The 16,424-nt window shown below is 40.3% G+C and overlaps 1 protein-coding gene across 1 annotated transcript; it reads left to right on the top strand.

Annotated features, from left to right (window-relative positions):
- The first annotated feature begins 5,687 nt into the window (after nt 1-5,687).
- HOATZ (HOATZ cilia and flagella associated protein) lies at nt 5,688-16,065 on the top strand. Its single transcript, XM_059829555.1, is given in 6 exon segments — nt 5,688-5,844; nt 6,607-6,692; nt 10,602-10,661; nt 12,463-12,514; nt 13,238-13,241; nt 16,008-16,065. Coding segments are annotated over 6 exon segments (417 nt in total).
- The last annotated feature ends 359 nt before the right edge of the window (nt 16,066-16,424 follow it).

Here is a 16,424-nt window from a genome sequence, read left to right as displayed (position 1 = left end):
ACTATCTTTTCCTCAATAAATGCCAAGCTGGTTTGGATCAGTGGGACACATCAGGTGGTGGGACTTTGAACTGTCTCCTGCCTTCCTACTTTCTCCAACTTGTCCAGGCAGGCCCTGCAAGTTAGGAAATTCTGTGACAAGAGTGAAGTGACTAGATTCCACAAAGGGCAATCAAAAGAGAAGTCTGAATCCCTACAACACCTCCTTTTGTTGAGTTACTTGTTCCCATAGTTAACACATAAACTGCAAGTCAGCAGTAAACAAACTCTTCACCTGAGAAACCAGACTACAGCAGTGCAATCAGTCATGCAATAAGGTGCTATTTCTTGGATGTTAGAAGGCAAAACCCAGGCCAAACTGCACACATTTATAACAAGAAACACAGGAAAATTTAAGCAAAGTTCTTGGCAAATCATCCAGTTGGCTCTAATTATTCAGGTTGTCATTGATACAGAACAGAAGTAAAGTTCTGAGAACTTTTTGACTTGGTATTTTTAATATCATGCAGGAGTTCAAAAGTATTTCTGTTAATGGCACAGAAAGCAGAATAGCAGAGAGTATATCTGGCTTCCCATTTCAGTGGCAAGAAAGACTGGCTTTTTTAATTAGGTAGATTCATTGAACTCAAATCCTTCATAATGCTGTCAGTTGTCACTGACGAAGAAAACGTAGCCCTGGGTACTCTATTTGAATAATAAGCAGCTAAGAAACAAAATGTCAAAACCAAAATTTGAACAGTCCTTCCCAGTGTGAGATCCATTAAGGAACAGTGAACAAATTGCGCTCCCACTCATTCCCAGTTGCATCTGAACAGAAAGTGTTAGCATCCCAGCAGATTTTGCAAAAACCATGATGAATAGCCAAGCGTTCTGACCGACGTGATGCATGAGATAGATGAGTAGACATTGGCGCCTTTTGTTAAATGATGCTATTATTTTTTAATCCTTATTAGAAAGAGAAAAAAAACAAACCACTAAAAACCACTGCATTACAGTGCCTGGACGTTCAGGGGACTGATCCAGAGCTCACTGAAATCAATGGAAATCTGTCCAAAGACTTCAGTGGGATTCAGATCAGGCCCCTAACTCAGTACAAGCATTCTTAGCCAGATTAAATTATGGGTCTCCTCGGTCACCAGGCAAGCCTAGGCATGAACTACAAAGGGAAGGAGTCAGACACAGTTTCTCTAGTAACTGCAGGCCAAACCAAGAGCAAACACTGTTTCCCTAAACACACTACTGGCAAGAGTCATCGCTGCAGAATTTTTTGCAGTTTTCTTGCTTTAAAGGATTGAGTACACGGAACTAACAAAACAAAGTGCAGCTTGCTAGTAGCAATCTTCCTTCTGCAAGCCATTTGATTTTTGTGGATGATGGATGACAGACAATTTCTCCAGGTAAGCAGCTGAAGTTCATAGCTATTCATATAAAAATCAGTAAGCCTGAGTTACTTCCATATGGGAAAACATCCTAGATTACAATATTCTTAGAGAAAAGCACTTTGCATTTGCTTTGTCAGGCTATATACTGTCCTGATCACATTCTTAAGTATCATGTAACAGCAATGTGCAAACAATAGTAGTGCTGCATGAACACAGCACCAATTCAAATGACTATGCCATTATGCCAGTCTAAGAGCTACTGCTGTAGCCTTATAAATTTTTCTGCTATTGTAATCAAGCATTGATTACTTTTGTCAGTTCTTTCTTCCTCTGTATTTTCATGCTATGATTTTCAGAAATGACAAGAGATTTGAGCCATCCAGTCGGACATGATTTTATAGAGGTATGCAGTTCTCAAAGAGGGCGGGATGCCCAAAAATTTCTAAAGGACAAGCCCTTCAAAAGCATCTCAGGTCAATGAGATACCCCAAATCACTAGGCACTCTTGAAAATCTTATTCTTACAGCGCTTGTGGACCACATCACTAGGTAAGAATCACATCTTGCCACTGTTGCCGATGTAGCAGAGAGGAGCATGTTGTTTTTCTCTTGCAGTTCCTCCTCCCACACAAAAAGGGGCAACGCAGAGCACAAAACATCTTTTCTCCTGCTCTGCCTCGGTTGCCAGTGTGGCTAGCATGGAGCAAAGGACAGCCTAAAGTGGGGGCAGTCAGCATTGTACCAATCCATACAGGCTTATCTATCTGCCTTCTGCCCCTCCAAACGTAAGTGGCAGCAGGATGGAGTTGTGTTGGTGCTGATTGTGAGGAAGAAAAGAGCAAAAGGTTACTTAAAGAAACAGGACCTGAAATGCAAGGGAGTGAGAGCACTGCAGTGAGCTGAAGAGGTCAAGAGCAAGCATACAGAAATTGCTGTCTAGGCCCCCAAGAAAAAAGGAGAGAAGTGGTGTGGACCACCGTTAGGTGAAGATGTGCAGCATGTGCCTCCTACAGCAGCCCCATGCCAGAAGCACAAGACATTCGTTCTTTTGACCTGTTAGTCTGTCTTTTTTGGGGCCTCCTTCTGTGGCAGCTAGACTCCTGGTATGAATAAAACCAGGCTGAAGCCCCAGTATCCAGATATCAGGCTAGACGTGTGTGCCTGGCCTGCCACATGTGACACTAAAGCCTGGATCACCTTCAGCGTCTGTGACACAACCTGTAGCCATTTGTCCACAGGAGCAGGGCGGAAGCTCTGTGTGTGCTCCGTATTGACTTGACCCATAGAAACCTCTTTTACAACAAAGCTTCCAATGGCAAGAGCCATCTGCACGTTTCAAAGCAATGGCCCAGTCACCACGCACAAGCCCCAGCTGAGTGACCATGACGACAGAGTGTACACAAAGGTTACAGGCATGGGGCTGACCCACAGCCCAGACTGGGGACACTCCAACCCAGGAGTCCCAGGGGAAGAGACGGGGCACCCAGGGGCCACCTAAGGAACTGTCCCCAGAGGTACGTCTGCCAGTGAAAGACTGCTGGGTGCTCAGTGAATAGGTTTCTGTGCTAGCCATGGAAAAGGGAAGGAACTGAAGAGTGAAGAAGCCAGACATTTTTCCCTTTCCATTAAAACTTTTTAAGCGTTTTGTTATAAATGCAGTCCTTATCAGGATTATTACAAGGTAAGCTTCTTGAGGGTAAGTCCTGAATTCTTTTTATGCATTTAAACAATAAGGCATTTATGGGTGAAAGCTAGCAAAATTGTTTGATTTGCAGACAAACTTATCCTTGTAACCTCACAGAATCTGTCTCATTCCTGATTTAGGAATAGCCTGGTAAATCTATATAAATCAGGTTTATCACATTATTAATTGCATACACGTGTATTAGACACGAGCCATAATTGATTATAACTAGTTACCCATATTCAGTTTTGTCCTGCAGAACAGATTTGCTAATTTCTTTAGCTGCCGCAAATTAGTGTAAAAGGTTTGAGCAGCCTGACAGCTGACTACCAGCATGATCTGCATTCCCATATTTTTCTGGGGAAAAAAGCTTTCTGAAGTTCAGGAAACTAGTAAAATTCTACCATTCTTACTGCTGCTGCAGTTACATGCTGTTTCTTCTGAAAACCTTTAAATGGAAATTGCACGAAACCCATACTGTAGGACATTAAGTCAAATGCCCCAACTAGAGAACAAGGATAAGTAGGATCACTGTGACGTAAGCACTAACTGCTGACATATTGTAAACCAGGTAGAATGTTATTTATGTTGAACATTTTGTCTTGGCCCAAATTTGCAGCTGTATTTGCACTTCCAGCTCTGAATACAGCTACCACTTTAGCCTGCATTCATGCAGCAAGGACTGCATGCCAAGGATTTTCTCATTTCCCATTCCATTGTGGTGCATTATAATAATGTAAATTTTAGTATTTCATTGCTTTGTCTTTGCAATCCTGAAATGATGTTTGTGATGCATCCACTGCAGTTTTTAATTATTGAGAACAATTAATTTGTGATATAAAGTCCTTGGATTTAGTAGAATAACACTAAGGGTGATATGACCAATGTTTCCCATTATTGTCAATTGCTTGTTGTTATAAGAGCATTTGAGGAGATAGAGTATGTTAATATAATTATTGGAAGTACTTTCTTTTTTTCTAGGTTTGAATGCCATGACGCCATCACAAGAGTAGTGCTTGGTTTGTAGGCAGTGTAGTTAGCTGATTGTATCCATTGCTTCGCAATCACTAACTTCACTGCCATCAAAACAAGGCACAGGATTCCTTTCTACAACCTCAGTACAGAAAACTGCACTACAAAACTTCCTTACAACATCGTTATTCCTAGTTCAAAATTATCAATAATGTTTATTCATTTTCAGCTTTATTTCCAGAATTTTAGCTGTCCAACAGAAACGTATGGTATATGCTGGCAGTATCAAGTGAAATCTTAGATTTCTTGAAGTTGGTGCTAAAATCCTTAGGAACTTCCCTGGAGCAAGAATACTGTCTGTTGTGTTTAAATTGTTTAGCCACCTGAATATTTATTGTATACTTAATTGTTTATGCACCAAGATTGGACTAAGAATTTTTTTGATTGTACCCTTCAGTTTATCTGTCAGGTATTGGGGAAAATAATTTTCATTTAGCTTTCATGTCTTATTTAACAAGCTATTAAGTGAAGGGGGTTTTGAGCAATGATTAAATATTAACCTCACTGTATGTTATAAATATTTTTTACTCTGACCACTTTGCTTAACGTTCAAAAATTTTAATAATGGAGAAAACACTTAATAGTGCTAGAACCTGCTCTAAGAGGTTTTTTTACCAAAACCCCAGTCTTCATCAAAGTAGGAGTTGAAAGGGAACTGTCTCTTACATCAGCCTAGTTACTAGGCAGTGTAGTTAGATGATTGCCAGAAGTAACAATCACTAGCCACACAGCCAGGTAAAAAGGTTTGGAAGATACCTCAGTGGAAATCAGATGCATGGGAATTTTGACAACAGAAGGCACATAGACTAATTTCTTTGCAGAAGCATCTAATAGACAGGCAAGACAGTGAAATAAATCAAGCGAAATGTACTGGATTGCCTGTCACACATTCAAGAGACATCAATGCATTTATCAAAACAATTGAACTGCACCTTACTGTGTGATACACTGCATTCACAACTGTTTTGCATACCGGACACTAAAAACCATGAGAACAAATTGAAAGGTTTTTTTCTTCCCAAAATTTGCAGACATCAGCTCCTGTTCTGATTGTGCTCGTCTCAGCCTTACACTTGTCTAAGGCCGCTGTTTTCACATTTACCTCCACTTACTCTGTTGAATAAATAAAATTGAGGCCTGTGGTGGCAGCTATTTCCTGTTCATAGAGAGGCCCGAGGCTAGACTTGAGTGAAAATGGCCTGAAGACACTTGAAATGGGGTGTACGATGTGGTCAGCCTTTTGGTTTTCCATCTGTACTGTGACAGGCAGCGTGTCCCTTACCGTGCAGCTGGATCCAGGCTCCCCAGGCACGTCTGTGCTGCTGTGTCCCCCCTGAGACGGCTTCACACCTTCACTACAGTCCTCCCTCCTGGCACCCAGGTGCCAGTGACGGCAGGGAAAAGGGAAGGGCCCCAGCAGGGTATCTACCGCAGCAGGTGGCAGTGACAGGGACGTGGCAGTGGCACGGGCAGCACCAGGGCCCTGCCGTCCTCTTGCTTCCTCGTGGCCACAGGGCAGGAGCGGACAGGCTGAGCTGGGCAGGCCCACCTCACGGAGCGGGGACACCAGGACGCAGCCCCATGCGGCGCCATGGGCACAGAGCCAGGGCAGCACCCGATGGCGCCCGATGGGCCCCTTGTCTTTGCTGGCTTGAGCCCAGCCGACCTGGGCCTCGCCAGCACCTTCTGGACCTCAGCCGTGCTCCTGCCGCTACTCGAGTCCTGTCTAGGCCCTGCCACCCTGCGACGTGAGAGGACCCTGCCCGGGAAGGGACCCTGCCCTATGGCGAGACCCTGCCCTGTGAGGGGACCCTGTCCCATGAGGGGACCCCGTGCTGTGAGGGGACCCTGCCCCATGAGGGGACCCTGCCTGCAGCCCTACACCATCACTGGGGCTGCACACCTCTCTGCAGGGTCCTGCACCTTACCTGGGACCTCACGCACCTCCTGCGGCCCCTCTCCAGAGCCTCACACCTCTCCTGGGGTCCCCACAGCTTCCCTGGGGTCTCACACATCCTCCCGAGGCCCTGTGCTCTCCCGGGGTCCCCACACCTTTTGCCTGAGCCCTGCACCCTCTCCAGACCCCTCACACCTCTCCAGAGCCTTGTGCCCTCCCTGCAACACCACCCCCCACCTTCCCAGGCGCCCTTAACGTGATTTTACTTTCCAGAGAGAAGTACTGCTCTCCACGGCCCACAACTTTCTAGAAGTAAGTATTAAGTACTGCGTGCTCCCAGCTTGCTAAACCTTTGTTGCCTAGGTTTCTGGGAAGAATTAGTTCTCAGGAATGAATAATGACTCATGCCAAGAAGCTCTGGGTGACAGAAGAGCCACAGCCCCTAGTGTGACAACTGAGATATTTCAGCTGATACCTCCTGTCCTGGGGTCCAGGCACTTGGGATCACTAACTTTCTCAACGGCCCCGAAGTACACTATGGTTCAGTTGCCCTCTGTGAAGGATGGTGGGAGTAGGAGCACTTGCTCATTTGCCCCTCATTTCTCTTACCTAGAAAGTGAAAAAAACAGTGAGAAAGAGAGACTCTCCAAAGCTCAAAGCATGGAGAAAACTAAAGTCAAAGAAAAACACCTTCAGCCGGTAAGAACCACTGATCCCGACTCTTTTTTACATAAGTATTTCCATTCACCATGTGTCATTTGGTGGAATACTGGAACTGTGGAAATTACATGATGAACAGTAATGATGGACTTGATGATCTTACAGGTCTTTTCCAACCTCAGTGATTCTGTGATTCTGTGACAATCGCCTGGACCTGGCCCACTGGGTGGTTTGCATGATGCAGCCCATTTCTCCATGTTTAGCTTAACCTTATTCCCAACTGGCTCATGCTGGCTTGGGGTAGGACTGAAAGTAGTAAGCTGTGTGCTTAAATTCTTCAGAGTAAGCACATAATGTCTATTCTGATTTAGTATCTAAAAGTAGCCAACTGAGAGTGCCCAGATTCAAAAGTGGATAATTTCGGGGGAAAAAACCCACCAGTGCTGCATGCACTTTCACACAAAAAATCCTGGCATAGAGATATTGAAGCACAGCTCAAAGCGTAAGTTTATTTCTTAATTGTCTTAGTTATTAATAGATCTTCTCCATTAGCCTGTGCCCAGCAGCAGCTAGCGCCAAGAGTTCATTTCATGAGAGATGCGGGAAATTTGGTAGTGGGTGGTTATTAAATCAGCTTCCATAGAAATGCTTCTGCCTTAGCCTGTCACTCAGGGACAGGTTTAGGTGATATTTTTAGAGAGATATAATTCAAGGACTGCTAGACCAAGCCATTTCAGATTTTGTAGAAACTACTTAGCTGCAGAACAAACTGTAGTTTTTAGCGAACAACATCAAAACTGAGTTTATAGATGATGCTGTCTTTCCAAAGGAAGGCATAACTGGGATATTGTAATGCCTTTCATGTTGGATCCTCTGGACTGCGCAGAGCCTTCTGACTTAGTGGAGTTTTACAAAAGCTAACATCAATCTGGCATGCAGCCACCCACTCAGCACTTTAGTTAACAGTACCTGTAGTCCGTAATCGGTGGATAGGATTAATAAAATTTAGCATGCTATGAGGTATATATACTCATGTTTATGCAGTGACTCAAGCATTAAATTGGCCATGGAAAGAAGCAACATAAGTGACATGGTATCCAGATCACTGAGGTTCATCTCCTGCAAAACAGTGGGATTGGATAAAGTATATAGAGCTTGGGGTTTCTCCCACTACTTTGCCAAGAAAAATAAAATGCAGACAACAGTTGTGCTTGCTATTGAGACACCGATATAAACTTCTGAAGCCCCTATTAATCTAACTGGTGTATTAGTGTTCTGCATACCTTGAATACAATTCACACAAGTAATGGAAACTAAGACAGCTAGTATTAAATATTGTAATAAAATTTTCAGCCTGACTCTGTAATTATACTATTTTTTTCCTCATTTTAGTAAAATGTTCCACATTTTTACTGAAAAGCCTCCAGCCTACATTTGGGAAGCAGGCCAGATGAGAGCAATCTGCAAGAGGTGCAGAAAGGTGCTGAGATCTGCAAGTCTTTCCTGAAAGTCAGCAATCCTCCTTTTCCAATTAATAATTCCAAAAGGCATCTCATCCATTATCATCAATTAGCCTTCTTTCTGAATTCTGGCTGAAGCTAGCAACAGTTTCCTGAATCTTCCATTCATTTTTTTTAAATTCAGTAACAATAGATGGTAGCAAGGTTTTGGGGCTTTGGGCATCTGGCAGCCATAAAGATGACTGATTAATTTCAAGGAGTAAATTACTTCATACAACTACAGGATGTGCTATAAGCCTCACAAAAGTCTAAGAAAATTAAAATTAATGCACTGAATGAAATAAGACTAACGTTCACATTATTATCGGTCACAGGTGTCATTTACTGTTCAAATCCAGATTTCGGACTTGATTCAGACATGTGGTTCATGCAGCATGTCCCCTGGGAGAGCAAAACCTGGAAGCTCTGTTGTGTAGATCTGGGAAGTGAATGTTGTCTCCACAGTGGTACAGGGAGAGGGTTTTTTGGAAAGAAAGTTTAGCTACATTAACATTGTTATTTCACAAACTGACAGTGAATTCCTTTATTAGAAATGCTCATTTTAATTAGTTAGCTAATTTCATATGAAATAGTAGTGAGGCACATGGCAAAAAAGCTGTTGTTTTTTGGATGTTTATTTCACTGGACTATTCTGTAATTCATTAATTCCCATAGGCTTTACAGGACAGTTTATGATTAACAAAGAAATTTCAAAATTATAAACACTGCAAATCTGAGTCATCAGTTTAATGCATCTAAAATAGAAATGCTTAGCTTGTCTAAATAGATCTTTGTATTGCTAGACGTTTTTCCAATCTGGCCACTTTTTCTTTTGATCTTGGTCTTATCTGGCTATCTTTAGTCAGCAAGTTGTAAGGTACCATCACTGAGCCTGACCTGTGGACTGCCTTCCTGACTTGAACTTGTACTGCCTCCTCACCACCAACTTGCCTGATGGTCTGGTCTCTTGGTTGAACCTGGTTGCCACTTCTAGGCATGCATTGCTTGCCTTACAGGGGTATTGTGTTTACATTAACTCCCCATATAGTGAATAAAAATACAGCTTCCTACTGTGATCTAAGATGTGGGTCAGTTTTGCTTTTCTTTTTATCAGTACAGGTATTTTACTTCCCTTTTGTGAAAGGGAAATAACAGTAAAGGATAAGAATTCAAATTCTAGAATATTGGTTGGGTGTTACTTTTCAATATCAGGACTCCCAAATATCTAGTGCTTGGGCTTTGTCGTTTATGCTGTCATTTACATTAATCTGTTGGGGGAAAAAAAAGCTGGCAATTTTTTTTTATTAGGCTTAAAGCTGACTAAAACTTGGACAGAGTTGTTGAAGAAACCACTTTAAATGATGAAGATTGCTTAATTTCTAAAATCAAAGTGCATGGAAGAAATTGTCATCAGACAAAATAATCTGCTGCACTAAAAACCAGGGGGTTTCCCCATCAATTTTACATCATCTTTTCTTAACCACTTCTGAATGGAAATAAACAAATAAGAAACCCTTTTTCTTTTCTTGTTTTTATTAGCCATATGCTGAGATGTGCTCCTTTCTGGCATTGGTTGAGGCTTTTCCCAAAATACTTCCTGGAATGTCTATTTCTTAACAAATTGCTAGGTATTTATGAAAACAATTTAATATGCTTTTACTCAGCTTAAACAGTGATGTCTCACTGTAGCTGAAAGCTATTCATTTCCGTAAGGCAAAAATATACAGATGTGCTGTATATTCTGTGAATCAGAATACTAAAAAATTCTCAGTAGGAATTTATTCTCCCTAGGAAATTATTTTTTCTTCCAACTTTATAAAGAGAGGAGCTTTAACACGTTCTAGGATGTGTACTTCTCTTCTTATAGAGAGAAGAACCTGGACCACTGACTGAAAAGAGTCATTAAATGTTCTGTAGTTCAAAACTGGACTAAATTCTATCACCTTTGAAATTATCACTGTTTTAAATCACTTCTACAGGGTAGCAGAGACTGGCTTAATCCAAAGATGCATACTGAAGACAAAAGTTATCTCTGGTTGCACTTCTCCGATGAAAAGGTTTTTGTAATGAGTCATTACGCATATGTGAGTCCTGAATTACCCCAACTTTATAATCTCAAGATGCTACAGAATAGTATTTGCTAACTGTAGTATGTATATTCATCTTGACATTTGGAGTGATTCCTTCTGATTAGAGGAAAGAATGATTATTTCAAACCTCATGTAAATCTAAGAAGAGAAGGTTGCCCTCTCATGTGGTGTGTTTCAGGATCTCAGGAAGAAAGAGAAATCAAAGTACTTTATCCGATAACCTGTTATGCCTGTTTCTGCTGTATGTTCACTCTAGTCCTCAGCTTCAATAAGGAATTTAAAGTTTACTATCAAGTTAAGTATTACATGCTTTTAATCCATTTTTCTGAGCTTACTGTGGTAAATATATTTCTTTTCAGGCCAGGAGAAGAGAAGAAATACAAGCTTTTCTGAGGAAACAGAAGAAAGGATTGCAGTAAGTCTGATTCCTTTTTATTACAGATGCATCTCAAGGTTTGTGCATGCTGACAATACGGACAGCATTCAAAGGACCATAGTCCAGTGTATGAGGGTTCATGGAGTGTTGCAAACTATACCATGGTATCAGTCTTGCATAGCAAAAACACCTCAGTTTGAACCGAGTAAGCATGCAGACAAGTTGACTTTGTTCAACAAATTCCCTAAGCAAAGAGGATCCTGTAGGCTGTGATGCTGAAAGTCTCAGGCCGGACAGTGGGAAGCAATAGGCATAGAAGCTAAATGAAGTTTAAGCGAGCTAAATAAGGTTATTGGACAATTTCCAATCAGAAAACCGCAAGGAGTAAGACAGTGGTATTATACACACGTTAAAGTGTTTGAAGATATAACTCACTGTTTCTTGGGACTACATTTTATTTTTGTATGGGTATATCTATAATTTAGTCAGCTACAACACGTTTGCCTTGATTCCTATTTCCAAGATAACGGAATAGAAAAGTCATCAAGAATGGATTGCGTGTCTCCTTGCAAGCTATCTCAAAAAGATGACTTAGAACATCAAAATTTTCACAGAAAATGTGGAGATGCTTGTGGGAATAGCAGACAGGAACTGAAGCTGACCTCACTGGTGGAGGCAGCTAGGGAACAGGGCAAATACGAGAAAGTGTGGAATCTTGAAAACTGGAAGAACGTGGGACTGAGAAGGGAAATACAGCAGAAGCAGTGACTACAGTGCTGTCAGAATGGCAGTGAGGACTGTGGCAGCACTTTGCTGAAGGCCCTGTATTCTATTTAGAGACACATAATGAAAGGACCTCAGTTATTTGAATTAAACCAATTTTAATGCAACTATGTGTGAGTGTCTAAATTTCTCAGTTTAATATGCCAAAGGAATCTTTACAGCCTGTCAGTTGTTAGTTGCTTTGATTTTTTTCATTGTTGTCTCTAGGTTTTTTTCCACTGAAACACTAAAACTCAGTTTATAACAAAGTTACATACAAAGTTTATAACTGGCTGCAGGTTTCACATGCTCTGCTCCCTAAAAAGCTCTCATAAACTAAATTTGAGCAATAAAAGGAAGAACTCCATTTAGGGATTTTTATTATTATCAGTAGGGAACTCTAGATTTACTGATTCATAATGGTTTTGCCTGGCCTGGCCGGATGTTTATCAGGAGAACAAAATTCAAGAATAAGAGGTCTGTATTATATTAAGGCACTTCTTTCCTTCAGTTGTAATTCACAAGATACAAAGCAGAGATAGATGAGTTTTTACCCCATATAACGTTAAACATCTGTCCTTCTGAAGAACTACATATCCTAATTAATACAATTTCCTTACTCAATAGTAGAGAGTAGAACTGAAATTTTAAAGCTGGTAAGTGTAGTGATTTCAGAAGTAACTTGGAAAACAAGATTTCAAAGGATACTTTGAGAAATGACGTATTCATTTTAGACATAAAAGCTTCCTTTTTTCTTCTTTCTTATTTAAGATTTTAAGTTGGTTCATATTAAGTACTTCCTCTTCTCAAAGTTTATTAAAATGCTGAACCAAGTGTATCTGCTTTGTCCAAATTCTATGCATTAAAGGTAGGCCTGAAACAAAACATGAGTCTCCTTCCTTCTGACACAGTAACTCACAGGAGTTTTATACTCTGGACTACTAGCACATTAAAAAACCCCGAATTCTTTGCCATTGCTAGTGTAGTCTCATGTTTCAGTGTTTGTATAAAGCTGTCTTCCAGGATAAATAGTAGGTCTAGAATGAACTAGAGATAATTAATAAGTCTTTCTCTCTTTTTAGAAAGAGCTGATTTCTCATCCACATAAACCAAAGATCAAAACTGATCAAGTAGGTTAAAGAAAATACTTAAAATAAGTTTGGTTTTGTTGGGTTTTTTCCTCTGTCTAAATAGTCAGGCCCTACTTAGGGGAAAGATGTTCTGGCTTTATTATTAATATTATTTTGAAAATAACTACTCTGTTTTATCCTGTATTAATACCTCTTATTATAAAATTTAGACATTAAAAGGCTGAAAGTCTGCTGCTATTCTGTACTTTACTCCTTTACTTTCTATATATGTTCCATTTATTTCTAAATAGTGGTTAAGGGAAGGAGGTGGAAGCTTAGACATTTTTTAAAAGCTATGAAGACTTTAATTTTGCTGTTCTGGTTGGAATTCAGAAAGTCAGGGAAAAGACCAGTTGTCAAAGTGTTTCCTTATTTATGAAAGGGCCAGGAAATATCAGAAAGCCTGTTCCTTTCCGACGCATGTCTTGGCTGAACGAGGGAAGAAGCACCAGTGTGACCTTGTCAGTAGTATCACACTGTATGGATGCTTTCTTTGGTTATATTTTTCAAAATTTTAAGAAGCTTCCATGTTTATTCCCCTGCTATAGATCAAAAAATAGATCACCAAAATCGCATATTACATCATCATGTCATGTTGCATGAGATGACTCATTCACATTCAAATTCTTTGGGAAGTCAGCCTTACAAATACTGACACACAAATCCAGAGTGAGGGTTTGATCCTGACAATTATTCTGCCTGGATGCACTTCAGCTTTCTTGTGGAGCCCGGTTGAAATTGTCTCTGTCATCACACACATATCTGTAAGATACAGCTGGTAAACTAAGACTTTGGAAATAGGTGAGATGAAATGACCTGAAGTAGACTTCCCTTAAGTTTGGGCCAGTGACATAGGTGCAACAGTTGCTAAACTAGGCAGTGAAGGATTCCTTAATTTGTAACAAGCATTAGCCCTGAGAGTGCTGACGATCTGGTTATGTCAGGTCAGACAGTTGCCTTTCTGGCATTTGGCTGTGACCTCCTGAGTGATGCAAATGCTGTTATTTTCCAGTGTCAATAAGTATCTATTAAAATAATCAGGATCCCTGCAGCTGTCAGATAGGGACTATGCAAGCACAAACACAAGTTTAAGGTCATCCACTGTTACTGTTAGTCTGGGATTGAGAAGAATTGGAAAACTGCTCCACCAGAACTACAACAGCATGTTTTGGCTACATGCAGTGTTGCACTTGATTTCCCTTTACACTGTCTTTGCCAAAGGGATTCTCTCTTCTTTTACATTCAAAGGCAGTTTATTTAACTGGCCTTGTACATGGAAGCAATTTCATAATTCAGGATAGACAGGATTATTATTTTCAACTAGTGGCTAGCTGATTCTTTTCACATTTACTGCTAATACTTTCCACTCTGTACTGTGAAGCTGAGGCAGTTGCTTTTGCCCTTAAGGTACATCAGCACTGCCCTGTCTATCCTAAAATCTTAATCTCCTTCCTCAAACATAGTCATCAGTCAGATGGGAACTATGAGGGCAGTCCTAAAGGTACTTTTGGGCCATGGGCTAAGCTACAGTGTGAAGAGACTAGCTACATTTATTATGAAGTTGTTCTTTATTCCTAAAAAACCACCTCATCTTTGAAAATGCCGACAAGGTACCTCACAGCCCTTGACTCAGCAATTTCTTCCTTTTAATGAATGCCATTTAAATTATTTAAGTGAGGCCATTTTTCTCACACTGGCACCAGTTTAAGCAAGATGGTGTCATTGTACATCCACATCCACATCCACATCCACATCCACATCCATGACTAAGCAATGAATCTGTAGCTTACACCTTCCTTCCAACATAACATATGGATGTGAAAGCTGAGAAATGCCTGACAATAATTTATTATGAAAGCAAATATCTCAGGAAAATACTGGACATCAGGTGGAATGAATTTCTAGTATGACTATTACCTCCGAAGTTAGCTATAAAAGAAAACTAGAAGTATCTGGAACAAGTGAAAAGGCTGAAGGTGTAATGTCTGCTGAGGTGAGCAGCTGCAGGAGTAGGTATAAGGGAAGAGCCTACAGAATCCTTCTTTCCATCATCAGATACTTAGAGAAAGAAAGCCTAAGCTGTCTTGAAGCTGTGCCAAGGACAACTGGTGGAGCTCTTTACCTGAAATAATAGTTAATTGCATGGGGAGAGTTAAGATTCATGCTTTATGTAGCAGCTTCTGGCCTGTGAAGAAAACTGTAGTCCAGTTTATTAAACTATTACATTTTTTCCTTTAAACATTTTAATCTGAAAAATCTGCATCACTGTATTTACTGAAGGAAACTCACCCAGAGCACAGAGTATTGATTACTGCTGTATTTAATTAGAATAATTGTATTTTTGTAATGGTCTGTTAGCCCTCATTACTAGGAAATATGATCATACCAATTTTACTAATGTCTCATAAAATATTTATAGTCTCTATTGATCAGGATGATCCCTGTTTCCAACAGCAATTCAGATGAACGGATGAGAAAATATTTCATATTTTGAGAAGAGCTACATTTGTCAAAACATTTTCCATTGACAGAATACACTCTTCCTGATTCTTTTTTCCTTCAGTAAGTCCTCTTTTTTCCCTGTTGCTCATCTTTTTCCTGATTTCAGCAGACTCGTGATTTGTGTCTGTATTTTCATAGGCCTTCACTTTCCAAGTGTTTAAAAATAGAAACAGTGATTTCTTCCTTACCAGTATTCAGGGGAAATAGCTTAAATAGTTCAGTGCTTTGGGCTTTTTTGCTTTGTTTAACTAGCAGCTTGGGGTTTTTGTAATGAATCTGTATTGCTTTAACTCTACAAATCGATACAGATCTATCTTTGTGTACCAGTAAAAAGAAAAAAACACATTTCCTTAGAGAAAGGCATTAAGCTAGTATAAAGCACTTCTATACTGATATATAATTACATCCCCATTGGGAATTACATTGGAATAGCTTTCAAAAAAATCTCCCAATAAGCTATGTACCTTTAGCAATATAATTACATGAATGCAATTTGTATGTGTTGAAAGGGTTTCATCCAACTGCTTTGTGCCCGAGTGTAGAACTTACTGAGGAATTTGGAATATGAATCCTGTGTGGTACTTCACCTGATGAAATGTGATTTTTCTGTTAGCTTGTATATTACCTTCGAAGTTATTCTCGGTGAACTTTTCTGTAAGTTCTGATACTTGTATGGACATTCTTTTGTGTGGATTCTCTGAACTAGTGTTCTGTGATTTTTGCCTTCTACACATAGCTAGGCATTTACAAAGCATCTCTGCATTTACATACGCATTTAAGTACCTGACATGATATCATAGATTGGGCTGAAGAACTGTGCACCCTGGCAGCTATTTCACACTGACTCTTCTCTGTAGAACTAGCCAAAGAGTCAAAAGCCACACCATTTTCAGGAGATTAGTGTGCCTGTAACCAATTGATGATTCATGTAGATTAGCTGCAGCTGCCCCATCAAGAATTTATTTTATCTGATACGGTTCTGTTATTGCCAGCAGGCGGAAGGTGTCTGAAGCTGACCTTATGGATCAAGAAGCAGTAAAGGCCCTTAAATAGTTCAGCTAAATTGTCTGATGGAGAGAATAGAGCATTTCTTTGCCCCAGAAAAAATATCCTGCTATCAGAACCACGTTGCTTTGGACTTCAAGCCATGTACATTCCCCATTTAACTACGTATCTAGTTCCTCCTACTGATCCATGGCATGAATGTGACAAAGGCTGTGGATAGGCTTGCAGCAACTTGTCAGCCTATCCATAAATTTCTTTGTTTTGCTAAAGTTAAAATAAATGCTTAATTCAGAAACATTTTAAATGATGTAATTTATTTATATAGTAAACTGTTAGTACCTAATGTGTGTTGCTGATCTTGGAAACACTAAGCTTCTTAGTGTTCTCTTGCTTTCCTGTTGTCTTGG

Source organism: Gavia stellata, chromosome 26 (genome assembly GCF_030936135.1).
Source record: "Gavia stellata isolate bGavSte3 chromosome 26, bGavSte3.hap2, whole genome shotgun sequence".
Lineage (NCBI taxonomy): Eukaryota > Metazoa > Chordata > Aves > Gaviiformes > Gaviidae > Gavia > Gavia stellata.
This window is presented reverse-complemented; position numbering and strand designations above follow the sequence as displayed.